At 37.2% G+C, this 27,303-nt stretch overlaps 2 protein-coding genes across 2 annotated transcripts; one reads left to right on the plus strand and one right to left on the minus strand.

Annotated features, from left to right (window-relative positions):
- Positions 1 to 495: 495 nt before the first annotated feature.
- On the minus strand, positions 496 to 6,527 carry srfbp1 (serum response factor binding protein 1). The gene is made up of 3 exons (XM_059349703.1): positions 6,379 to 6,527; positions 4,634 to 5,092; positions 496 to 2,588 (listed from the first exon to the last, which is right to left on the minus strand). The coding sequence occupies exons 2-3, from the start codon at positions 5,078 to 5,080 to the stop codon at positions 1,311 to 1,313; spliced, it is 1,725 nt and encodes a 574-aa protein (XP_059205686.1). The 5' UTR covers positions 5,081 to 5,092; positions 6,379 to 6,527; the 3' UTR covers positions 496 to 1,310.
- A 17-nt stretch (positions 6,528 to 6,544) lies between these two features.
- Positions 6,545 to 26,233, plus strand: maco1a (macoilin 1a). The gene is made up of 11 exons (XM_059349702.1): positions 6,545 to 6,757; positions 8,251 to 8,392; positions 9,938 to 10,064; positions 10,232 to 10,355; positions 10,890 to 11,068; positions 13,729 to 14,272; positions 15,039 to 15,197; positions 17,442 to 17,624; positions 18,280 to 18,400; positions 18,804 to 18,978; positions 23,265 to 26,233. Exons 1-11 carry the CDS (start codon positions 6,678 to 6,680, stop codon positions 23,465 to 23,467), a joined length of 2,037 nt encoding a protein of 678 aa, XP_059205685.1. The 5' UTR covers positions 6,545 to 6,677; the 3' UTR covers positions 23,468 to 26,233.
- The last annotated feature ends 1,070 nt before the right edge of the window (positions 26,234 to 27,303 follow it).

The raw sequence follows: 27,303 nt of genomic DNA on the forward strand, positions 1-27,303 counted from the left end.
TAGGAATCGGGCTTGTAACTGGAGAGTCGCTGGTTCGAATCCCGGTACTGACAGGTCTAGGACTGAAGTGCCCTTGAGCAAGGCACCTAACCCCCCCTCCACAGCTCCCCGGGCGCAGTAATGTGCTGCCCACTGCTCGCTCCTTGCATGGTGTGTTCACTTGTGTGTAAAAAAGCATGGGTTAAATGCAGAGGTTGAATTTCCCCATTGTGGGATTAATAAAGTACTCTTCTCTTCTTCTTCTTATGTACAATTAAAAAGTAAAATAACCCAGCTAATTATGGACATTTAATATGGTATAGGATTCTGATCAGCAACCACATAGCATATCAGCATTTAATGTACTGTACTATCAAAAGTCACCCAGCTCCAGACATTTTGCATCTGGTTAATTCTTCTTGAACATAACCTGAAATGATCGGAACATAGAATTTACACAAATTTTTAATTTATGAAACTGCTCACTACAAGGTCTGTGTATTATTCTTAGTAATTTGATCACTATTTCAGAAGAGACATTGCTATGGAGTTGTTTTTTGCCTTATTCTACTTAAGAAAAGGCAGACATCTCTACAGCTGATATCTCAAACACCGAAACAATATAGATTAATAAATAGCACAACAGTTAAAGATATGTTGTTTTTTTTCATTTTGTGGTGAACTGTCATTTAATAGTCTATTTAGGAACACTTCTACTTAATGTGCTGGATTCGGATATGATTGAAAAAACATCTTGTACTGCATTGAATTTACATGTCTTGGAATAAGGATAAAACAGCAGAGCACATTATCACTGCAACTATCATGTAAACTTTATATTCTTTAAACACATGTTGGTGTGGAACAAGTAGCTGAAACACTGTAAAATTCACATGTACCACTTTACATCAATTTCAGAGATTGTGTACTGTACAATAACTGGGCTAATTACACATTTAAACATATGTAAAAAAAAAAAAAGAATAATTATAGTTAAAAGCAAACAATATTACACCTCTGTGTCTAACGGATCCAGCGTTCTTATACATTTCTTGTTTCTCAAAATGTTATTTTGAAATCTTATTTTATGAAAAACATAACCTATTTAGAAAGAAAATATTTTAACAACATTTCTCTATGTTTTATACAAAAATCTCTAGGTTTGCTGCCTTTTGCCAGGCATAAAGAGGAAAAAGCAAACACACGCATCACTGAACTATAGTGAGATCCCCACTGATACTGAGCATCCCACAGAATAAGTGACAATACTTCACTGGTGTGCCAGATAACCACAATTTAGCATTAACGACACTAAACAAACAGAAATAGTTTCAGTCATCATCAAACTTGATCTTCTTCCCCTGGAATGCCAGGATTTGTCCTTGCTGTTCCTTCCTTTTCTTGCTGGCCTCCCAGGATGGATGCAGTGACGGCTGTGGTGCCTGATGGGAGAAGACACCTCCACCCCTGCGATCGTTTTGCCTCGTAGCACCACCTCTGCCTCGGCCCCGGCCCCGGCCCACAGAAGCAAAGCCCTTTTCTGATGACTCAGGATGTCGGCCCTCTGGGAAGGGCCTGCTGTACTTGGGCCCTGAACTTCTCTCTGCTCCTTTCTCCTGCTTTTGGAACTTGGATTGTTTACCGAAATCTCGATTTATACCACCGCCACCTCTTGGTTTCCCTTGGCCCCTGAATGCACCCCCACCTCTCCCTCTGGCCCCGCCAGGCTTCGACGAAGACAGGAAAGAACAAAAAACAGTCTGAAGCCGGCCAGTTTTAGACTTCAGCCTGGACTCAAGCTCATCCAGTTCATCCTGGACTTGGTGTGAAGTTTCACGCTTCTTATTGAGTTTCTCCCCCTCTTCACTTTTCTGCTTCTTCTTCTTGAATTTGCTCACTTTTCCAAGAAAGAAGCCGTTATCGCTGTCACTCTCCTCGGACTGGGAGGACTGCTTGTGGAAACGTTCCTCTGTGCTGTCATCAAAGTACTCTTTCTCTTCCTCATCTGATGAATCTAAATCACTCTCTTCTTCTTCTTCCTCCTCCTTCTCCTCCTCCTCATCATCCTCCGTCTCCTCCTCAGATGCAGACTTTAGAGCAGGTTCCTTTTCTGCCTCTTTACTTTGTATATTTTTCACAACCTCTTTTACTGGACTACTTTTTATTACAGCTGGTCTTACATTCTTAGACTCTGGCATTTCTTTCTTTTGACTATCAGTAGTATCAGATAAAGGAGTTGCTTTCACTGTTTCCTTTTCAGGTTCAGCAACAGTTGCATCTTTAGCGTCTTCTTTCTCATCGTCTATGATTTCCTTTTGCTCCACTGTAATGTCCTTCTCTTCTTTCTCACTCTTTTTCTGTCCCTTTATGTCTGGTAACTGTGGAGGCACTTGTCCAGCTTTATTTTGCACCTTTTCCTTCCCTGCCTGCCTTCCACCCTTCATCCGCTCATCTTTGAAGGCTTTCACAGCCGCTTTGATGGCCTCAATCTTCTTGTGGAACTGAGGGTGGGTGCCGATGCGTGCTATGGCTCGGTCGGAAATAGTAGACTTGGGGTTTTTGCACGCCTGCTCAAAGTTGAGATTTTTCTGCAAGGCTGTCTTGGTCACCTGGGAACAGAAAAACAGTTAATCCAATTATACTCAAAAGGTTTCACCATTTTGAAAAAGGGTCACAATTATATTGAAGGGATAATTTAGTCAGTGAGCAGATCATTATATTAAAAAAAAACCCTGATAGGCTGATATTTGAAGTTTGACACAATGCAGATGGGTCTTCCTTCAATCACCCTGAGTGGTCCAAAGCTCCTGTGCTAGCGGTGTAAACAAGCAACCCTCAAGTCCCCAAACAGTCCTGGCAGCAAGACTAATGGTGGAGAATACGTTTGGGCCGATGGTTGACTGAATTGACATCAATAGTGGTTTGAATCTAGTGGCAATGCCTATCTGTAGTTGTCAACGCTTTGGCTATTTTCTTGCCAGAAAAACACTCCGATGGTGATTTTTTTAGGTGTATATTTACCCCATTTTTACTGAGGCTGTTCTCAAACCAGTTCCTCAAACCGTCTCTTGGCCAGGAAAAGCGGCACCAAGTCTTTGCTGGTCTCGAACTAGAAACTGCTTACGTCAGGGGACAGGGGCGGGATTATCTGACCAACAAGACCATGTATCATTCATTTTATTATATTTGTTTGAAAGTCTATCGTTAGCTTACAACAAAGTCTAACATTAACATCTTATGTTCAGTGTTAATAAGAACATAATCGACTTCCATAGCTATCAAGATGAGCAGAACAAATGTGTTTTATCAGTCATTTTTGAATGCCATTGTAGGCTGGCAAAGCCAGGAGTGCTAGTGTTTCTGGGAAAGCAGAGAGGTATACAGAGACAAATGGAGTTTTGCACACTATGACCTAATCCTCATCGAGAACCACCATGTCCCGCAGAAAAGCACAAGAACGTGACAGAATCAAAACAGTCTGAATGTATCCCATCAATGGGCAGTCCCTGGGTTTTGGCATGACTGCTTGCGGTCATTTAAAAGGTAAACAGTCATTAATATACGTTCCTGAAAACATTTGAGGCAAGTTATAGGCAATGCAGTCACAGAATCTTGATTCATAACTAACGTGCACTGCAGAGGTCTTCAGCTTGATCTAAGTTTTAAACCTGTGTGTTGCGCTGGGTGAACCTCATTTTCAAGAAGCTGAAGCCGAGTTGTTTTTATGCAAATTCATTAGGGGTGTGCCATATCGTATCGTTCACGATAATATCGGTATATTTTTTTTATGGTTAAAAAAAATGCATATCATGATATTGGCAACATTCCTACTTCTTGATGTAGTGGTAAAAGTTGTTTTAATCAAAGAAAGCTACTTACTCCCTGTAGCTTTCAAAATAAGAGCACAGTGTGTTGACAGAATCCACCACAGAACTTACAAGAAGACTGTCAAAATAAGATGCCTTCAATAAAACCTTTAAGAACCTTTATTCTCCTTTACAAAATGTCATTAAAATATGCCCCCGGAACCCCTAAATGGTTATTTTTATTATTTGCTCATACTCTAGAGTCAAGAGTATTGTAATTTTTTTTTATTTGGCAACTGTTGAGATTTGCACTTCACACTACATTTCAGATTTGTATATATTATATTCATATTTTCTATATCTTTTTAAGTATTTGGTAATATCGTCAAGAATATCGTTATCGCGAAAATAGCCTGAAATATCGTGATATTCTTTTGGGGCCATATCGCCCAGCCCTAAAATTCATACAGCAAGTTGTCGGTCAACTCACCACGTCATAACCATCATGCAAAAATATGTCTGAATGAACGTGGTTCTCCAGAGTCTATGAACAGTATTTCATCCATTGCAACGGTCTGCTATACATAGCAGTGGCGGTTCTACACAGGGGCCTAGAGGGGCCACAGCCCTTGGCCCCTGCTGTGGCCCCTGTGATTAAACACTGGCCCCCACAGTAAAACTGGTCTAGAACCGCCACTGATACATAGCAATGGTCTGCTCTTTAGAAATAACTGTAGAATGCCACGAATGACCAATCAGAAATGAGTATTCAATTACGCCATGTAAGAATTGGGAATAGTGCATTAGATAAATAATGGATGAATAGAAGGTATAGGAGAGAAAGCTACCAGGTCCGGTGAGAGGGTCTTCATGGCGTGGATCTCCTCCAGCAGTCTGGCAGCTCTCCTCTGATTCCTCTCAATCTCCATCTCTTTACCCTTCTTCTTCTTCAGGGCACCAATCTGTCGCGTCAGCTTCCTGATGGTCAAAGCCCTCACCCTCTTCACCTCCTTCCTCATCCTCACCACCTCGTTGTTTAGGTTCAGTTCTTCATCCTGCTTCTTCTCTTTGGGTTTAACAGGCACTGGAATGTTTTTCTCAACTTTATCTGAAGCCTGTGGCACAGCTTCTTCTTCTTTTTCATCTCCAACCTCATCTTCATCATCATCTCCAGCTTCCTCTTCTTCCTCATCTCCAGTGTCATCTTCCACTTCTTCTACCTCATTTTTCTGGATGTCTTCTTCCTCCTTCTCGTTTTCCTCGGCAGATGGCTCTATTTTCTGTACCTCGTCCATGGTAAATACTATCTGTTGAAACAAAAATCCATCTTAGATCAATAACCGACTGTAACTCACTTGTTCTCACAACCACAACATTATTTAACATGATCGTGAAAAAGCATTACATAAAATAAAAAACATGATATATAGATCTAAGGCACGCAGAAATGTGCTGCCCACTGCTCCTGAGAATGGTGCGTTTACTGTTGAGTAAAAAAAGGACGGGTTAAATACAGAGTTTTAATTTCCCATATTACTCAGGAGTCTTATCAGAGTCTTAACCAGACTAAGTTCATTTTAAAGTTTTAATATTTTTGATTTATCAGTTTTCATCACTTCAGACATGGGATGCTCACACCAAATATTGATTTGATTTAGATTTTTCTTCTGTTCACTCACTTTGCATTTCGTTAATTGATCAAAGTAAACTGTGGACATTTCTATTTTTTTAAGCATTCTTATTTTATAGCATTTTCAAGACCTACCTAAATCTTTTTTCACAGTACTGTATATATTAAAATGACTCGATATATAAATAAATATGCCCTTGAATTTTGCCGAAAATATTAAGTAAAGTAAAACGCCGACATACATGTGAGATAAATTGATATGTGTGTAATACCAGTATTTATTTGTTTTCGAATCAAATAGGAAAGTAAATACATTTAAGAATGAGTACAAAAGTAAATAAATAAAGATGCAATTAACAGAAATATCAACGTAGGTCACATTTTAACAACTACCTAATGCCTACATTCATTTTTATACTTATTTTTGGCATATTTAATGGCATATGGATTTTTATTTTTATTTTTTTTATTAATTTAGACAAAAACACAACACAAATCACCAATGAACAAACAGAGAAAAACAAGAACAAAACAAAAAACACAACAACAACAAAATCACAAAACCAACCCAAATAAATAAATAAAACCAATATGGATTTTTTTATCGAGTCATTTATTTATTAGTTTAGCAGCTCCCATAACGTTACCTACTGCGTCAAAACTCACAAAATCCATTCGTATTCGTACACCACGGAATTCCTTATCAATATCGTATACGATTTTATGCTGTAATGTAGAAGCTGAATAAACTTGAGACATATATTTCTCTTTTGAAGAAGCAAAAATGTGGTTAAATGGCTGAAACAGACTGCCAAACAAACGTGGTTGAGCCAGCATGGATAACTTTTACCACGCAACTTCGTGTGTATATAAGCTTATTTTACACAGCAGTGGCGCTAAAATGAGCCACTGCGACGTATTAACTAAAACACAATAACAGTAATCGGTTATTATCACACTTACCGTTCAGAAGTGAATATAAAACAGTTAAAACTGAGAGAAAAGTCTCGACTTGTCGGGAGCAGCCATGTTTCCTACGTCTCCGGTGACGACATGACGTCGGACGTCAGCAAAGGGGGGACGCAGCGTGTCGTGAAAAGGGGAGGGCCTTCAGCGGACTGTTTTTATTTATTTCTTTGTTTCATGTGCATAAAACAACAACAATGGTGGATAATTGAAGAAGTGTGAATATTAGGATGAGCGAATGACATTTCCAGTTACAGTTACCGGACCGATATCACAAGTGAATCAACAGGGGGAGGATGAAGCGGCGCAATGCGGACTGCAGCAAACTCCGACGGCCGATAAAACGGAACCGAATCACCGAGGGTATATATAGCAGGTACTAAAAAGGGGCTGGAGGGACGTTATTGTATAACAATGGCGCCTGTGTGCATATGTCAAGACAGGGCTGCGTGGCTATGCTACATTCATATTTTAGCACGCTGTGATCATAGCTATATAACCAGCTCAATGCACATGCACGCATATTGTCAAAATTATAGGCCTAACGTTACTTGTGTGGCATTTCGTACATGATTTTTTTTTTTTTTTATCTCAGGCTTGGTAGTTACGCTATATTTAAATTATTGCTAAATTCAAATGAAAGGTTTCCTTGATGGTCTGTGTGCTTTACGTGTGAATTGAAACACGCTCCGCTTAATGGAAATGGAAAAATGTTTGGCAAAAAAAGCGTGAACTTGTGAGAATAATCATGACAGCAGCAATGTCAGAGGCGCTCGTTTTGAAGTCTGGGGTGATGCCGACGGCGGGGCTCTCACCTGTGCTTTGTCTGGCAGAGGTCTTAATGGAAATAAAGCCAAGGAAGCAATAACCACCAAATGAATCATGTCCAACTGGAAGTGCATGTATTATTTAAATGGATTAATATGTAAATAGCATGCCTTTTCCTGTAGATTGATTGATTGAAGCAAGAAAGCAACCAGCTGTGTTTTAAACATGTCCAGACATGTTAATGTATGCACACTGGGGTCATTCTCGTGAAAAAACCTGGTTTCAAAAATTTCCAACATGAACATTTTAAATAGGCATAAATAAGGCAATTTTCTTTTTAAACACAAAAAACAAGGTTTTAGGTAATCGGGATTATTGATCTCAAAGCATTTATTGACACTATATCACATTTTTCTTCACATTTCCCCAAACAAGTCCTTGAAAAATCTCATTTCCACAACCATCCAAAACTCCAAAAACCTTAGAAAAACAAATATTTTTTTGTGTTTTTGCAAATGAATTATTAACTCTAAAAAATATATTTTTTACAAATATGTATTTATTTAATTTTACTGATTTCTCTCATTACCGCAACACCACCTACAATCTACAAACATTTTTTTGCCATATTTCATGATAACTCAACATATTTTAAACGTTTTCTGCAAAACTGAAATAAGAAAACTTACATTTGCTTCACATTAATTAAAACAACAATGTTAATGGTTAATTTATTGATTACCCTCTAAATTAGCACCTGTTTCGGTAATGATATACATGTTTCCATAATGACAGTTATTGATTGGCTCTCTATCTCCACCACTCTTATCTGTTACATTTTCTTTGATTATAGAAACAATTAGAAGACATGTTGGGGATATCTAGATTTGTATTCATGCTCACTGTTGCACTGTTGAATTATCTGCCTTCAGATCTGGTTTAAACTTGAGATAACACTTCATTCACACTGGAAGTGCCATTCTTATAAACACTAGACTGTTGTATATACCTGATGCTCATCACAGCACCATCTAAAACCACTGTTTCTGTCTTGTTTCTTAACATTTTTCTCAATCTTTATTCCTGTATCTTCTCCCACAGTACGTTTCTGTACCTGAAGTTCCTGGTCGTGTGGGTGTTAGTTCTGCTGGCCGACTTTGTGCTGGAGTTCAGGTTTGAGTACCTGTGGCCCTTCTGGCTGTTCATTCGAAGTGTCTACGACTCCTTCAGATATCAGGGACTGGTAAGAGCTTATTTCCATACCCCCCCTTTCCTCCTGACAGTAACGTGCATTAGGGGTGTGCCATATCGTATCGCCACATAATTTACAAGAAGACTGTCAAAATAAGATGCCTTAAATAAAACATACAAGAACCTTTATTCTCATTACAAAATTTCGGATAAGCAGAAGAAAATGGATGGATGGATGGACAAAATGTCATTAAAATATGCCCCCGGAACCCCGTAATGGTTATTTTTATTATAAATATAAAATTATATTATTATTAAGAGTCAAGAGTATTTTTTTTTATTTGGCAACTGTTGAGATTTGCACTTCAAACTACATTTTAGATTTTTATTTATTGATACAGACTTAAAAAAAATCATATTTTCTATATATTTTTAAGTATTTCCTAATATCGTCCAGAATATCGTTATTGCAAAAATAGCCTGCAATATCGTGATATTCTTTTAGAGGCATATCGCCCACCCCTAACTTGCATGTTATGTTACCTAAGCTTGAGATGATCTGGAGCGCATGAAAATTGATAAACAACATATTTGAAATGCATATTATGTAGGGCTGTGTAATGGCAAGAAACTGACGATACAATACATATGATTCAGGGGTTAGCAAACTGTCATGCGTTAAATTCAGAATTGAGAGTGTATATTTAGAAATACTAATGTTTATTAGTTTGAACATGAAATATACTGTCTTTGTACAGTTTCTATCTGAATATATTGCAGGCTATTGGGAAATTATTTATTTAGATTTCCGAAAATGTCCCAACTTTTTTGAATCTGTGTTGTACTATAAAGCAATAGTTCTCTATTTAACATGCATGTTGTCCGCGACCCCCGCTCACTGAACAGAATCTCACACGCACAAGTTCAGATCACCCAAAAAAGAAACAAAATGACCAAAAAAAGGAAACAAAATGACCAAAAAAGCCACAAATTGACCACAAAATGATCAAAAAAAGACACAAAATGACCAATTAACACACAAAATGACAAAAAACACACAAAATGACCAAAAAAAAGACATTAAGTAACTAAAAAGACTAACACACATGAACACTTTAACACAGTGGAGACAGAGCTGACTTCCAAAATGATTTGGCGACCCCCAGAAATCATCTCGCGACCCCAATTGGGGTCCCGACCCCAAGTTTGAGAATAGCTGCTATAAAGTACACACTTAGTGTTCCTTCCTACTTACACAGTACTTTCTATATGCACTGCAGTCAGAACAATGGTATCCAACAAACTTAATGGCACTACTTTTTATGCAGTCGGTCAAATCATTTAGAGAATCGATACATTATGACTTAACATAATATTGCAATACTAAGGTCTATTGATTTTCTTTCAGCCCTAATATAATGGAAATAACCTATGTACTGTTTGTAGACGGTAGTGGTGGAGGGGGAACAGGCAAGACAAGCTTTTTAACAAGTGTAATGGGGTCCTGCATGTGCTAACATGCCTCTTTACATGTTTTCCACACAGAAACTACAATACTTCCACACAGCTGTTGCTTCATCTTTCCTTTTTCTCCTAGGCGTTCTCTGTTTTCTTCGTATGTGTGGCGTTTACATCAGACATCATCTGCCTCCTCTTCATCCCCGTCCAATGGCTGTTTTTCGCTGCCAGCACCTACGTTTGGGTCCAGTATGTCTGGCACACAGGTTAGTCCACAAGTTTTCTGTGGACTCTTTATATCTCTGCCAGCCAAACAGCCACTTTCACCTTAAAGACTCACAAGAAATTCAGAGCTGCCAAGTATCTTCAGTGCTAGACTCAGGAGGTCTGAGTTTTCTTTTTTCTCTCCTTCTCGTCTCTTGATTTCACACAGAAAGAGGAGTCTGTCTACCCACTGTATCGCTGTGGATCCTGTTTGTGTACATCGAAGCTGCCATACGGTTCAAAGATCTGAAGAACTTTCACGTAGACCTGTGTCGACCCTTTGCTGCTCACTGGTAAACATCATAGGACAGTGTTTTGTTTAAATGCCCTCAAACTTACAGTACAGGCCAAAAGTTTGGACACACACCTTCTCATTCAATGTGTTTTTCTTTATTTTCATGACTATTTACATTGCAGATTCTCACTGAAGGCATCAAAACTATGAATGAACACATATGGAATTATGTACAAAAAAAGTGTGAAATAACTGAAAACATGTCTTATATTCTAGTAAGCAAAGGGTGGCTACTTTGAGGAATCTAAAATACAAGACATGTTTTCAGTTATTTCACACTTTTTTGTACATAATTCCATATGTGTTCATTAATAGTTTTGATGAATTTACAATGTAAATAGTCATGAAAATAAAGGAAACGCATTGAATGAGAAGGTGTGTCCAAACTTTTGGCCTGTACTGTATCTTGTCATGACTACGATAAAAAGAAAAGAGAATCCATGATAAAATAGCAGCTGCTGCAATATTTATTGTCTAAAAAATATAAAGATACCTTTATATAAAAGTCGACTTTCATGTCTCCACCTCCCAGTATCGGCTACCCGGTGGTGACTCTGGGCTTCGGCTTTAAGAGCTACGTCAGCTACAAGATGCGACTGAGGAAACAGAAGGAGGTGCAGAAGGAGAATGAGTTCTACATGCAGCTTCTCCTGCAGGCTTTACCGCCAGAGCAACAGATGCTGCAGAGGCAGGAGAGGGAGGCAGAGGAGGGTGAGACACACACACACGAAACACAAAAGTTCTTACAGTAAAGCCTGTGGAAATGCTCCATTCAAACTGTGCTGTCAGTAGAACACTGATGGACAGGGAACAAGAAAGACAGGTTCGCTATCTACTATCACAGCGGTTCCCAAACTTTTTTAGCCGCGCACCCCATTCTATGTCCCAACCGGGTTGACGCACCCCCAATCCCCCACACCTTCAAGAAAACCCAAAATGCAATAAGCTTTTTTATAGCCATATTGAAGGCGGCATGTTTAATCATGCTCAAATGACCAGAACACACATATAATAAAATAATCACCATAACAACAATGCACGCTCGCATTTGAATTAATCTGAAACACAGTTTCAATATAATGCAACAAAGTTATGCGCAAACTTCCACTTTTAATATCAAAGAGGATGATGACAGGCTCAGGATCAGAGGCAGGAAGCACATAAGTTGGGAAAATGTTATAATATTTTTAGCCGTGTTGAACAAAAATTGCAGCAAGTTTATCCTTCATCATAACACGGGTTGGAAAAATGGAAGAAGATAACTTCTATACTTCATTTTAAGATGAAGTGCATTATGAATAGTCTGCATTTATTAATTAATTAATATTACAGTTTTTGATTTTACATTTTACAAAGGAAATGTTTACTTATGCGTCTTTATTGTTTGGGGGGAAAAAAATGTAATTGTGTAATTATCAGACCGCCATTACATTTTTCATCTCGTGCACCCCCTAGCAGCAGCCCGTGCACCCCCAGGGGTCCACGCACCACACTTTGGGAATCCCTGTACTATCACATAATCCTGTGGTTGGTCTGCTTTGCTTTCAAACACACATGGAACGATCCCTAGATTAGCCTGTTCAGGAGGTCTCAGACTGGATGTTTTGTCCGCACTAACCAAAACAACCTCGATAAAATGTTAAGAGTTCATTTGATTCTACCAGATGGATTAGGTGGGAAAGCACCCCAACGGTTTTGAATGTGTGTTTGGTGGTTAATATGCAGAGGTGGGCAGAGTAGCCAAAAAATGTAGTCAAGTAAAAGTACTGTTACTTAAGATTATAATTACTCAAGTAAGAGTAAAAAAGTATGCAGTGAAAAGACTACTCAAGTACTCAAGAGTACAAGTACTGCGTTTTCTCCGGATTTATTTTTGAAAGCAACACAAACGGTATAAAATAGTAGCAAACAACATATAAAACAGCAATCTTCAAACTAAAGATACAATATATTGCCATAAGTTGCAACGGGTGGACCGACATCATATTAAACCCTATGGATTAAGAATGGGATGTCACTTTAGTTCATATGTGAGTCAAGGTAGGTGACGGGCCGTTAAAAAGTGCGAGTTCACTGTTGCTATGGCTACGACCAACATGACAACACTTGTCATCTGACCCAAGTAGCTGCATTTGATTGGCAAGATCATTTTCTAATGTTTTTTACTGGTTGAAAGCTGAAGACGTAGAAATAGATCTCGCATGTAATAAAAAAAAAAAGATGAAAAAAAAAAAAAAAGTAACTACCATCACATAGCCAAATAGAACGGCGTAAAAGTACCGTTCCTTCTTCAAATATATACTCAAGTAAAAGTAAAAGTATGGTCCAAAAAAACTACTCCTAAAATTACAATTTATCCAAAAAGTTACTCAAGTATTTGTAACGGAGTAAATGTAGCGCGTCACTACCCACCTCTGGTAATATGTAACTTTGCATTGAAATGTCTCAAAACAATTGGCATATGTTATGTATTTTGTTGAGTTGTGTGCTTACATCATCCCAGAGAAATCTAATTTTAATCAAACACACACTCAATGGTGTCATACACTCTTTTGTCATGCGTCAGCATTGTCTCCCAAAAGTTCTTCTTACTTGCTATCCAGTTTCAAGCCACGTTTTTAAGAGACACACTATAGAACTTGGTGGTTTTCAACTTAAGTCAACAGTGTAGCAGCAGCATTACACACAGAGACAATAACAACACAATTAAATAAAAAGAACAACCTAGGCATACTTCAAGCAATAAAATATAAAGATACAGTAAAATACAATAAAATGTAATGTATAAATACAAATAAAGTGTCTAAAGAAGGAGTATGTATTAAGGAGTAGAATTCCAGTGCAGAATAAATATGAATATGCAGTATAAAAATGTTGGTGCTATGAAACAAATAAGGTGCAATGAACAGTGTGCATAAAAAAAAAACACATAAAGTGCATAACGACGGTATGTAATGAACCAGACTATTTGTTATTGTACAGTGTGATGGCATGTGGCAGGAAAGATTTTTTGTAATCAAGGACACACTCTGTTTCAATGGTGTCATACACTCTTTTCTCATGCGTCAGCATTGTCTCCCAAAAGTTCTTCTTACTTGCTATCCAGTTTCAAGCCACGTTTGTAAGAGACACACTATAGAACATGGTGGTTTTCAACTTAAGTCATCAGACGTCTGGATCTTAAAATTCTTTTCCACTCAAAAATGTGTTTTTCTTAAGCTTTTGTGCCCCTAATGGTTCGGGTTAGTCTTTCTGACTTTGATTATACTGACTTGAATCTGTGCAAAATTTGTCACTAAAGAGATGTTTTTTAATTGTGTCCACTATGTTTAATGTGTCCTCCAACGCTGTCTACATTTGCTCTCCTGCAGCTGCTTTAGCTAAAGGGATCTCCGAGGTAGAACCCACAGTCATATCCCAAAACGGAGCACCTGCTGGAAAGAAAAGCACCTCAGTGCCACTACCAGAACTGGAGTACCGGGAAAAAGGGAAGGACAGTACTGCAAAAGAGCGCGAGGGCAAAAAACAGAACACAATTGGAATCAATAACAACAGTATTATACACGCACTGGACTCCAAACTACAGGAGACAGAGTACATAGAGAACTACGTCGGGGCAAAGAGACTGAATAACGACCTGGCAGGAGAGAACACACACGCCGATACCAACACACACTCTGCTTCTAAAGAGGAAATGGGGGGAACGGGGAAGAACTACAAAAACGCCAGCGGAGGTGGAGGTAACATTTCCAACTCGTCTCCACGGAATCACAGTTCTTCAAACGGCAGCGTGCCGGCAGGTTCCTCGACCAATAAGAATGAGAAGAAGCAGAAGGGGGCGGGGAAAGGCCAGAAGGATCCAGTGGAGAACTGCATCCCCAACAACCAGCTGGGCAAACCGGACGCTCTCGTACGGTAAGACACACACAGTTTCACTTTATAATAATAATAATAATAATAATCAGTGGCGGTTCTAGACCAATTTTACTGTGGGGGCCAATGAGGGGCCAGTGTTTAATCAGAGGGGCACATTAGCACATGAAAGAATGGCAAAGATGATATTTAAGCATTCAAAATCTTTGAATGTCTTGAAAAAGACACAAATGTCCAAAAAAGACACAAAAGGACTTACAAAGACATGTAAAGAAAATGGACCAAATAGCCCCATAAGACTCCATAGAGTTAAACTATTATACAATGTACACATTCTGGGTTTCTTTTGTGTACAATGATATAATAGAAACATTGTTTGAACAAAAAAAAGGTTAGAATTGTTTCATTGTTCATTGTTATAAATTGATCATTTTATTATTAATTTGACACAGGGGCCACAGCAGGGGCCAAAGGCTTCTTTACAGGGGCAGTGGCCCCTGTAGGCCCCTGTGTAGAACCGCCACTGATAATAATAATAATACATTTTATTTGTAAAGCACTTTTCATACAGAAATCTCAAAGTGCTACAGAACAGAAACAAGAAAGAGAAAAACTCATTAAAATCAGCAGTAGATAAAAAAAAAAGACACGGGTAATAAAGTACATTATGCAGAGACAAAATAAAAACATCTAGGGACAACCTAAAAATGCCTCCCTGAACAAAAAAGTTTTAAGCCCTTTTTTACACTTGATTGAAGGATGCGAGCCGATTTTGATGATCTCGTGGCCCCCTTTTCTTTTGTGAAAGGCTGGAGCAGGATGTGAAGCGACTGAAGGCAGATCTTCAGGCCAACAGGCAGTTGGAGTCAGAGCTGCGGAGTCAGCTTTCCTCTCTGAGCAGCCAGGACCGCAGCCTACGCTCTGAACTTGGCCAGCTCCGCCAGGACAACGAGCTGCTACAGAACAAGTGGGTACATGTGAAATATACTCACAGAGTATGCTGTAGTATCCTAAACTCTCAACACAATCTTACTTTAAGTTGTTATGCAATAACTATCAGTTGTTGACAGTATGTTGAGGTTTATTTGTTTATTTATTAAGGATCCCCATTAGCTGGTACCTTAGTAACCAGCTAGTCTTCCTGGGGTCCACAGGAACAGCACAGAATATACAGAAAAACATATTCTCAATATATCAAACATTTACAGGTAAGGTCAATCACTATAAACTTAAAAAGGGTAAGAAAAGGAAAGAAAAGGTAAGAACATTTAAAAATGTACAGCTTGTATAAAATAACATTTCAGTTTCTTTTTAAATACCTGTTTACTTTCAGTGCAACAGAGGTAGTGAGGCAGATTATTCCACAGAGTAATTGCTCTATAGATAAAAGCTGTGGTGGGTAGTTAAGGACGGTGAGGTGGACAAACAGTGAAAAAAGAAAAAAAAGGTTTGAGAAAGCAGCTTTCCGAGTACCTTTGCAGAGTCATATTGGTGCAAAATCAGCTCACAATTCACATAGAAAAGGTCCATTTTCATTCTAGATTCCAATCTCCTGCTATGTTTTGAAGGGCGACTATGCTCAATGTCCAGGCCTGATTCAATGGACATTTCTGAATTATCCACGTTCTACTATAACACAAGTTGCATTGTGTCAAATGCTTTAGCTTAACTTAACTTTAGGCTAAAACTGATTTTGAATATGACTTAGTGACAAAATGCACTGCACGGGTAAGTTAACATTAAATAAGTTAGAGTTTCAGTATCGCACATTTTTCTCCATCGTAACTGCTGATGTCTCAAGTCTGCATCCACTTTTGTCCTCTTACACGTTTCGTTTTTGTTTTGTTTTTTCAAACTTCTCTTTATTGGGTTTTTTTTCTTTCGTTCACATACAAAAATAAAGAATGCACATGTTCATTTATGCTTAAAATCAACACCAAGAACAGAATGATAGTAGAAAAATAAAAGCAATAAAAAAACAACAACAAAAAAAAACCAAGGTGGAGTCAAATAAAATATTTAAAAAAAATAAGGTTTACAAATAAAACAGATTTAAATATTAATAATACAACTAGGAGGACGTCAAGTTTTCCAAAATTTACATTTGTTAATTTTTCATGGGGTTATATTTAGTATAATAATCCATAAATGGCTGCCATATTGTGTAAAAGGTATCTATCTTACCTCTCAGGGTAAATTTTATTTTTTCTAACTGCAAATGTTTCATTATATCATTCATTAAAGTTTGATAGACTGGAGGATTTTTTTGTTTCCAGTTCAGCAGAATTGTTCTTCTCACTAACAGTGTCACATTCTTTTAGTTGTTTGACAAAGAGAGCTCCAGTTTCGTTTTTTTTGTTTCTTTTCAGATTTTAAAAACGTAGCTCTGGTTCTTTATCCCGTTGTTAATGCATTTCACCACAATGCAGCTTCAAGGCTTTTTCTGTGGTTTGCTAATAGACTGATGTGTCAAGGAGGCTCCTTCATTCAAAGTCAGTGGAGAGAGATGGATTGTTTTCCCCTCTGGTGCAAGGTTATAATAGTTAACGAAAACTAACGAAATAATGAAAACTAGAATTGAAAAAACATTGAAATACTGAAATAAACTGAAATAAAAATAAAAACGGGAGTTTTTTAAAAAACGATAACTAACTGAAACTGTATTTTGTGGTTACAAAACTAACTAAAACTAACTCAAATTATAGTGAAAATGTCCTTAGTTTTCGTCTTTGACAACTTTTTTCATACATAAACCTTTTTGGTTGATATGAAATCTATTTCATCTATCTGGTTTTATGACTTAATAAACTTCTTGGGACTGAGATGGATCAGACAAAGGAAATAAAGGAAACATTTATTGTGACCTTGTTGAATCTGGCACCCAAAAAATACCCCATTACAAAAAACTAAAACTAACACTAAAACTAATAAACACTAAACTAAAACTAAGCATTTTCCAAAAAATAAAACTAATCAAAACTAGCAAACTCACTCTAAAAACTAATTAAAACTAACTGAATTTGAAAACAAAAATTGACAACGAAATTAAAACTAAAACTAATGAAAAATCCAAAACTATTATAACCTTGCTCTGGTGGGGCCGGGGCTTGAGTGCGCTCTGTCTCTAAAAAAAAAGAAAGGGGGGGTTATTAAAACACTGAAGAAGTTCCTCTGGTATGAAAAAAGCCTTGTGTTTGTCTCCATACTTTAGGCTCCACAGTGCTGTCCAGGCCAAGCAGAAGGATAAGCAGACCATCTCACAGCTGGAGAAGAGGCTAAAGGCTGAGCAGGAGGCTCGCGCCCTCGCTGAGAAACAGCTGGCTGAGGAGAGGAAGAGGAAGAAGATGGAGGAGGCCACCGCTGCCAGAGCCGTAGCATTAGCTGCTGCCACCAGGTATTCATTCCATAAGTGGATCTAGCCCAGCTCTGTACGTCAGATTTAATTTAGAATTAAAATTTAGACTAAAGCATGGAAACAATCAAATACACCAAAATTAAGAGCATGGGTATTAACAGCAGAACAAAGTTTAGAGATGGAAAAACTAACTTTTAGAAATAGGGAACAAATACATATTTGGAACAAGTTATACTGTAAAGAAAGGCTGGTAAAAACAGTGGAAATATTTAATCAAATTAAGGAGATGAACTAAATGGTATTTTTTTATTATATTATTACCTTTTTTTTGTTTTTTTTGTTTTGTGTCATTAGTTTGTTGTTTATTTCTTTTCTTAGAGATCCTCATTTGGGGAATACCAGTTTGCCTTGTATATATGTTTGTCTGTTTACCCTATGTTTTTGTTATTTACTTTGTGAATATATACCTTGAAAAAAAGGGGGGAGAAAAAAAAAATGCAAGGTACAATATTGTAAAGAAAACGAAATGACTCATTATGTTTGTGAAAGTAAGAAGCCTTGCAATAAAGTATTTAAAAAAAAAAGATTTAATTTAGAATTTTAAACGAATACAGGAAGTGAAAGATCGGTCGACTCTTGTTCATGTTTGCCTTTTTCACAATTAAAAGTGCTGTTTTTCTCTTCTGGCCCACAGAGTGGAGTCGACAGACTCTCTGCGTGGTCGTATCAGAGAGCTGGAGACGGAGTGTAAGAAGCTCAGCATGGACATGAAACTTAAGGAGGAGCAGATTAGGGATCTGGAGGGCAAGTGCCAGGTGAGAAGGAACAGCACGACTCATTTTCTGATAAGATAATGCTTTGGGTTAATGACTGTGTGCTTCCTCGATCATTAAAGAGATTGTGAAATATATTCTGTGAATGTAATCAGGAATAAGCTCTCATTAACGAGCTACGGCTGTACTTGAAGTTCTAACAACAAATGTGATCATTTTACAAAAATTCTAAGCCATTTTAATTTAGATAATTGATGTAATTAAATAAATAGACCCCCGTGCCTTCTGATTGCATCATTCATTCAGCACAGCTTTGATTTGGAAATAAAACGGATTAGTTGCTTTTCATAATTTTTTAAATAGCGCAAAATATACACAAGAGAAAAAAAAATGTTTTTGCAGCATAAATTCTTCATATTTCTCTTTACTTTCTGGCCACGTTCAGGAGCTGCGGAAGTATAAAGAGAATGAGAAGGACACAGAGGTGTTGATGTCAGCGCTGTCAGCCATGCAGGAGAAGACCCAGCACCTGGAGAACAGCCTGAGTGCTGAGACCAGGATCAAGCTGGACCTCTTCTCTGCACTGGGGGATGCCAAGAGGCAGCTGGAGATAGCACAAGGTAAGGATGCAGTCATGTTACTATCTTGCATATCGTTGGGCCTCATTCTCCAATATCTTCCTTATTTAGTTATTTCCTATTATTTACCTTTAACAGTCCACCCCCATTTTCTATGGAGAATTGGGGGTAGGGGGCAGGGGATATTAAGGGGGGCATAGCAGCTCAGCAGGAGATGCAACATGCAACATGAGATGTACATCATCTGAAAATTTGGAGGATTAAGATTGAGATGCAGCTTAGCACTGGGTGTCAAGTTGTTCTTGTTAGAAATCTGTAGCGGGTTAGAACATTAGGGGCGGCTGTTGCTCAGTTGGTAGAGTGGGTTGCCCCCCAACCGAAGGGTTGGTGGTTCAATCCCTGACCGTGGCAGCCTATATGTCGAAGTATCCTTGAGCAAGATACCGAACCCCAAATTGCTCCCGATGCTGCGTTCTTCGGTGTGAGAATGAATTCCCAATGGTGGCAGATGGCACCATTTAGGGTAACCATTCACCATTTAGGGTCACCATTTAGGGTAGCCTCTGCCACCAGTATGAATGTGTGTGTGAAAGGGTGAATGAGTCAGTCTGTAGTGTAAAGCGCTTTGAGTGGTCGCAAAGTGACTAGAAAAGCGCTATATAAGTGCAGGTCCATTTACCATTTACATTATATTAATGAATGCATTATCTTTAACCGCTTATCCAAACTCGGGTCAGTGGGGATCTGGAGCCGATCCCAGCTGGTACGAGACGGGGTACACCCTGGACAGGTCTCCAGACTATCACAGACACATAGAGACACACTACCATTCACGCTCTCATTCACTCCTACAGGCCATTTAGTGTCAAACTATGATAATATCACGCTCTCTCTCTCTCTCTCTCCCTCTCTCTCTCTCTCTCTCTCTCTCTCTCTCTCTCTCTCTCTCAATTCAATTCAATTCAATTGGCTTTATTGGCATGACGTAACAATGTATATATTGCCAAAGCAAGCATCAGAAAAAAAGATAACAAGATAAGGAAAGCAATATTTACAATAAATTATTATAATTCTGTTATTCATTTTAAATTAAATGAAAAGAAAAACTAATAACAATAAAAGAAAGCAATATTTACAATCATTGAATTACAATCAACATATAATTTATACAATCTCTCTCTCTCTCTCTCTCTCTCTCTCTCTCTCTCTCTTTGGGCCTATAACTAGTGTGATCTATCACTGATTATTGAATTTGAAGTGTTTTCTTTAATTAATTTAAAAGGCGAAAAGGTGAAATAATGAAGTAAACCATTAAAAAAAAAAAAAAATCATAATAATAGTATTGTAATTTAAATCCTTTAATATTATACAACTGTATAATTGAACACAATGCAAAAACCTATTCTTTTGCACAAAATGATTTTAAATGTGCATGTGCGGGATTCATGTTCTTACTTCAGAACAAATGCAAAAAAAAAAAAGAATGTCAGAGTGAATGTCAGAAACTTCAGTGTAAGTGGGGTTTTAAAAAGATATTTCTTAAAACGGTGGGTAAATGACAATGTTTTGTAATTATTATCATTTTACATGCTCCAGTATCTGTCAAAGATCTTGAATGGAACACTTGTCAAAACTAACTTGTTTGCAAGGGATAAATTATCTTAAAGACAGAATGTGTCTTAGCGTATGAATGTTTGGAAACACAAAGCAGAGGAAGACTGGTCACTGATTGGCGTGACACGCTAATGATACGTGGCTGTCAACTGCTCAAATACACTCAAGTTGAAATCCTCCTTCTTTTTTTGATGATGACGAGGCAGCAGAAAGAGACAGTTTGCTGTTTACGTGGCAACATGTGGTTATTGTGTTATCAAAGATTGAAATCTGACCCCATCCATCTGTACCCTAATGTCCAAATAGAATTATTTCTGTGTTTGGAAATAGAATTAATAACCCATATATCACCATAACGCATACTAACCCATACAATAGAGCCATGGGATCAAGTGATTACTATCCAATGCTTCTACTCAACATATTTCAAAGTTTACAGCTGAGATCACATATGTCCACTGGTTTGTTTGCTTAGTTTTTTTAAAATCAGAACAGTGAAATATGAAATGACAATTATAGAAACATGATATGATTTCTCCAGGTACTTTAAAAATGAATGACCCTTTATCATGGTTTTAAATTGTATATTATTTTGTTACATTAAAACAATCCTTCTCCTGTGTCCAACAGATACATTTAAATCAGGAATTCAAATGCTTAATATGAATATTACAGTATGATTTAAAACTTTTATATTACTTTTTTAATAATGTGTCTTCTCATATCCGTCATTGATGCTCATAAATTTCTTACACAACCCACTGCACATTCAGAACACACATAAATAAAATCTCAACCGTGAAAGGCAGCTATGTTAATATATATTAAACCCTGTTGACAATGGAAAAATTAGCTCATTATACAGTATATTGCTTTTGTTGCCATATTATTAATAAATACTACTAGTATTGCTAATGGCGGCTGATAACATTGTGGCTTTAGATGTAAAAAAAAAAAAAAGTTTTTTTTGCATACAGTTATTTTTATTTCAGGTTTCTCCTGATAAAAAAAGTGCTGCTTCCAATCCACATTTAGCTAATTATTACCATTACCTGTGAATTTATACAAAAAACATTTTTTTTTGCCTGCTACATGCTATTTTTTTTTGCAGCAGGTGCCCGAACCATGCTCTCTTTGGCAATACAATCAATACCATAGGACGATATAATATAATATATACAGTAGTACCAGCTGGTATAGGCTAATATTTCTCTGTATTACCTTTGAATCAATATCAGTCACGGGTACAGGCCCAATTTTTTTGTTGTTGAGAAATCAGAAATATAAATGATTGTTCAGTACTTTATTCTAAATGTGCTAATAATATCAAGCCTCATCAGCTGCCAAGAGCATATTGCAAATTAGTAATCAGGACTACTTTATGGCAATCATGCATAATTACAAGTTTGTTGTATTGTAACTGATCTTAGATCTCTCAGGTATTCAGTTTGCAAGGCCACATTCAGAACAAATAAAACCCATTTTTATTCACTGGCTTTTAACTCAACATGAGCCTTTGTTCTGTTTTATTTGTTTTTATTTTGTTCTTTGTGGTTTTTTAAAATGAATATTAATTTTAAAATTAAGACTAATTTTAAAATTGAAATTAATTTCAAAACCCACTTTTATTTATTGGTTTTTATCCAGCATGAGACTCGCTTTGTTTTAGTTGTTTTTGCTTGTTTTGTACCCTGAAAAGTGCAATATATAAAATGTATTATTATTATTATTATTTATTATTATTATTATTATTATTATAAAAAAAAATGTTTATTACAGTAGGCTAATCAGAACTATGTCTTGTTCTTCCAGTGGTCATATCATGTTTGCATCTTGCTAATGGGCATGTATTAGTATTATGCATAGGATTTTTTTATTCAGTCAAATGTAACATTTGCTGAGTTTGTTGATTTTTAAAAAAAACTTTATTGAAGGTTTGGACAAATAAACTCAACTTCGTATGAAAGCCACGGGTATAAGCTCTCAAATACTTTTTGAATTTCATTTTTATCTGCTACAGAGGTCGAAAAATCTATTATTTAGTAGGTGTTGAATTTCCAGAAAAACTTCAGGTTTTAGGGGGTCATTTGAAAATCGCCCAGAGGTTTTCCAGGCGCTTTAGGCCTTAATGGGTTAACTCAACATGAGCCTTTGTTCTGTTTTATTTGTTTTTATTTTGTTCTTTGTGGTTTTAAAATTAATAATAAGATAATTAATAATTAAATTAATATTAATTTTAAAATTAAGACTAATTTTAAAATTGAAATTAATTTCAAAACCCACTTTTATTTATTGGTTTTTACCCAGCATGAGACTCTCTTTGTTTTAGTTGTTTTTGCTTGTTTCGTTTTTATTGTTGGTCTGTCCTGCCATGTACAGCACTTTGTATCAGCTGTCTTAACCCATTGAGGCCTGAAAAATCGCTGGGTGATTTCAAAATAAGCTTCTAATTTCTGGAAATTCTGGAAAAATTCTGGGGGAAAAAGTGTCAACTCTTCTACTAAATAATAGATTTTTCAGCCTCTGTAGCAGATAGAAATGAAATTCAAAAAGTATTTGAGAGCTTATACAAATACTACAAAACGACGTATCCGCTTTCCAGGCTTCAATGGGTTAAAGGGCTCTATAGTTGATTTGATTTGATTTGAAATGCCCCCTCACATTTCTCTCAACGCTGTGATTATAAAGGTCTTTGTCTCCTTGGTCCCATCCAGGCCAGATCCACCAGAGGGAGCAGGAGATCGCCGAGCTGAAGCAGAAGATAGCCGAGGTGATGGCAGTGATGCCCAGCCTGTCCTACTCATCAGACGGCAGCAACCTCAGCCCCGTCACCCCGCACTACTCCTCCAAGTTCATGGACAATAGTCCCTCCTCCCTGGACCCCAACGCCTCAGTCTACCAGCCCCTCAAGAAGTGACTCTGATATCCACACTTTTGTCAGACAGAACTTTGTCTCTTTCTTTATTTCGGTGCAGCTCTTAGTTCTGGTTTGGGTTTTTATTTTTTTTTAAGTTTACCAGCCCCCTGACAGTTTTTGCACTCTAATGTACCACATACACACACAATGCACACAACCCCTCCATACATATGTGTATTTGGCTCCTTTTTTTGGTTCTATTATGAGAACTATTATTTTGAGAGGGTTGTGTACAATATTTTTTGTTGAGTTTTTGGGATTTAGCCATTAGACAGCGTGATCTGTTTCGAAGGGGGAGAAAGGAAACACAATTTGTTGGCCAATTGTCTACCGAAGAGCCGTCATGCATCGCTTCATGTCAGTCTTCTTTTAGTGTCAGTATAATCTCCCCCCACAGCCACGCCTCCTTCTTTAGTGAACTGACACACAGATATTTCATTTAAAAAGAATTGGCTTTTCATGATGGTTTATAATAAAGGGACAGTTCAGATGTTTTAAGTGGTGTGTATGAGGTTCTTATTGATAGTCAATATGTTACCTACAGAAAGTGGCAGTCAGCACGTCCCCAGTTTGGAGAACCAGACAGACATGTACTGACATGGAAGCTCAGCAATGTCCTGCTGTGAACAGGGGCAGCAGTAAAATGCATTTTAGCCCAAAAAGGAATTCAAACCACGCTTCACTTTGCTTTCAGACGGCCCTGTTTACGTCTATCCAGGAGGAACCGAAGCTGTTCTGTGCTCTCTTCAAAGCCACCAGACTCCATTGACAAAAACTGTAATTTTACTATGCTGAACACGGGAGTTGCTGGTCTACGGGTCACCATTTGTTGTACTGTGTGAATTAGGTGTTTTAAAGGGTTAGTAACAATTCACCAAAGTCACACAAGAACACAAACGAACCGATTGCGGCAGCGGTAGACCAGCAAGTTGCATCTTCTGCTAGGTAAAATTACTGTTTTTGTCAATGGAGTCTTGTGGTGCATAGAACGGCTTCAGTTTGCCTTGTGTAAACTTAAACAGGGCTGTGTGATGGCAAAGTAAAGCAGTGAAAACATTCTAAATATAGTGAACAGCAAAGCAGATATTGTTTTTTTTAGGTGGATCTTTTTTAGGTGACTAAAATATGTTTAGCTGCCGCCCCCTCCACAGCAGTACATTGCTTATCTTCCATGCGTGCTTCTCCAAACTGAGGTCTTACTGACCACCCTCTCCTAAAGGTAATGCACCCACTTTGGATAAGAAACTCGTAAAACCCCACTTTAAACAAATCCCAACTATCCCTTCAAGGCAGAAGACATGTTTTCAGTTGACTTTGAATATGAAACTCCCCTGTAAAGTAAAGCCCAGTGAGAGATACATGAATGTAAAACTATTCATGTTTTGCTATCACCATTAACTTAAATCAGTGATTGTTTGTTTTGTAATGTTTACGTTCAGTTACGACAGTGTACATTTCTTCTAAAATAGTGATATTGAACAGATAAACGTTTGCTGTGTTCTTCAGATATTCCAATACAATTTATCCTCTTAATGCTGGAATAATGAAGTCTCCAGGATTATCAGTTAGTGGATGAAGCAGATCTAGTTCTGTGCTAAAAAAAAAAAAAATTGCTACTGCTAGATTGGACCCTGGCACTGCCAAAATGTTCACCTGTTTGCTGCAAACACCTTTCCTCTCCCTCTGGACCAAATTAGAACCTGATAGGCCATATTGTTCACTGGATTTAATGATGTCGAGGTAACCAGTCGTTACTGTTATTTGCAGATTTTACAGTGCCTTGCAGTTTCTCTTTTTAAGATGCAAAAACCACATACTTTGCAATCCTGGGATCTAAAAGCTGCGTTTCTCTCTCTCTCTTGCTCTGATTTGCCTGGTTTTCACTCAAGATTTCTCACATTCTGATCCTTTCAATTTAAAAGGCAAAAACAATTACGTGTCAGCTTGGACACATTCAATCTTTTTCCTGCGTTTTGATCACAATATTACAGACTTAAAGGGAAAAAACAACACTGGACATGTCATTTCATAGTGACACAGTCTTGGTACGCCAAACACCAACCAAACTGATTGTCTATTATCATGCCCTATAGTTGGCATTTAGTTGTTTACAACAATGTACATTAACTTACTGAGGAATGTTTGCTTTGTTTATTTCATTTACGTTCTTAAGTGCCAAGTGTTGATGTTCGGTTTCCATCCATACTTTGATCGATGTAGCTAGCATAATGTTTGCAGACGAGTGCTGTTATTTTTTTGTCATTAGAACATATTGGGATGGTGTTGTGTTTACAAGGTTCTGGGCTGATCATGGCCAAGCAGCAGGTGGTCACTTGGACTGATTGTGTTCTCAACACATTTATTTATTCGTTTCAGACTTTTATTGAGTGGCACCTCCTTGATATTTCCCATCATATTCAGTTGATTTCCTATATTTTCTACCAGGAAGGATTCTGTGAATGTGTTGTGTTGGGAAAAAGGTTTAAACCCCCCAGAACCATTTGACCATGTTGTGCTGTCATGTTGCCTACCTGGAAAAAGTATTATTTGTGGATCGCTCTGGTGTTGTGAATTCAGTTCTCGAGTTGCTTTTATAAGTTTGTGTAGAAGGAAGAGAAGGTTAAAAAAGTGCTTTGTTTTCTCTTTTCATTGTTCCACCATGTTTGTTTTCTTTTCTCAAAGTGATGGTGTCTGTGGCACACTTTTCACTTTGGCCATCACTATTAAAGAAAGTCTTGCTGGTGGCAATGCAAGCTGTTCAGTCTATGTACGTGTTATCTCTGTGTCTCCAGTTTTCCTTTTTATGGCATTCGAAAGAGGCCAAATGTTCTACTAGGGGTGTGCCATATCGTATCGTTCACGATAATATCGTTTGTTTTTTTTATGGTTAAAAAAAAATTCATATCATGATATTGGCAACGTTCCTACTTCTTGATGTAGTGGCATAAGGTTGAGTGTCTGTCACCAGTCAGTCAAGTTTTCAAAATAAGAGCACAGTGCGTTAAGAGAATCCACCACATAATTTACAAGAAGACTGTCAAAATAAGATGCTTTAAATAAAACATACAAGAACCTTTATTCTCATTTACAAAATTTCATTAAAATATGCCCCCGGAACCCCTAAATGGTTCTTTTTATTATAAATATAAAATTATATTATTATTAAGAGTCAAGAGTATTTTTTTAAACTTGGCAACTGTTGAGATTTGCACTTCAAACTACATTTTAGATTTTTATTTATTTATACAGACAAAAAAAAATCATATTTTCTATATCTTTTTAAGTATTTCCTAATATCGTCTAGAATATCGTTATCGCAAAAATAGCCTGCAATATCGTGATATTCTTTTCGAGGCATATCGCCCAGCCCTATGTTCTACACAAAACCAACCAGGAGATGATGACAGTGTAGTCCATACTATTGGGGATGTCAAAACAAAGAAACTTAACACCAAAGGACAAACTAAAATGACCTTGAGAGAGTATAAATTGACATTTTTCTTAATTGCCAGATTTTTTCAGTTGAAAAGTTCAGGCTTCATACAAAGTTTTGAATGTTTGGAAAATAACATATTTGAACCATTGTACAAATGGTTGTGTTGTATGGAGGACAGAAGCTGACAAAACAACAACTACTTGACTAGATAAATTATTATTAATATGAATTAAAATATTATTTAAAAATTAAATGTAGGCATTAATCAATTGACAAAATGTGACATAAATTGAATATATTAATTCTCCTATTTATTTACTTCCCTATTTGATTATTTATAAGATTGAAACAGTATTATTTATTTTTAATCTATTTTAACATTTATTTATTTATACCTATT

The sequence above is a fragment of the Centropristis striata genome, chromosome 14 (genome assembly GCF_030273125.1).
Source record: "Centropristis striata isolate RG_2023a ecotype Rhode Island chromosome 14, C.striata_1.0, whole genome shotgun sequence".
NCBI lineage: Eukaryota > Metazoa > Chordata > Actinopteri > Perciformes > Serranidae > Centropristis > Centropristis striata.

Bases quoted from the DNA above. Each gene is read 5' to 3' on its own strand.
- srfbp1 (XM_059349703.1), bottom strand. From the start codon at position 5,080: ATGGACGAGGTACAGAAAATAGAGCCATCTGCCGAGGAAAACGAGAAG. The intron at 2,589-4,633 runs GTAGCTTTCTCT...TTCTGTTCCCAG, and splicing joins AGACCCTCTCACCGGACCTG to GTGACCAAGACAGCCTTGCA.
- maco1a (XM_059349702.1), top strand. From the start codon at position 6,678: ATGAAGCGGCGCAATGCGGACTGCAGCAAACTCCGACGGCCGATAAAA. The intron at 18,401-18,803 runs GTGAGAAGGAAC...GGCCACGTTCAG, and splicing joins ATCTGGAGGGCAAGTGCCAG to GAGCTGCGGAAGTATAAAGA. The intron at 18,979-23,264 runs GTAAGGATGCAG...GGTCCCATCCAG, and splicing joins GCAGCTGGAGATAGCACAAG to GCCAGATCCACCAGAGGGAG.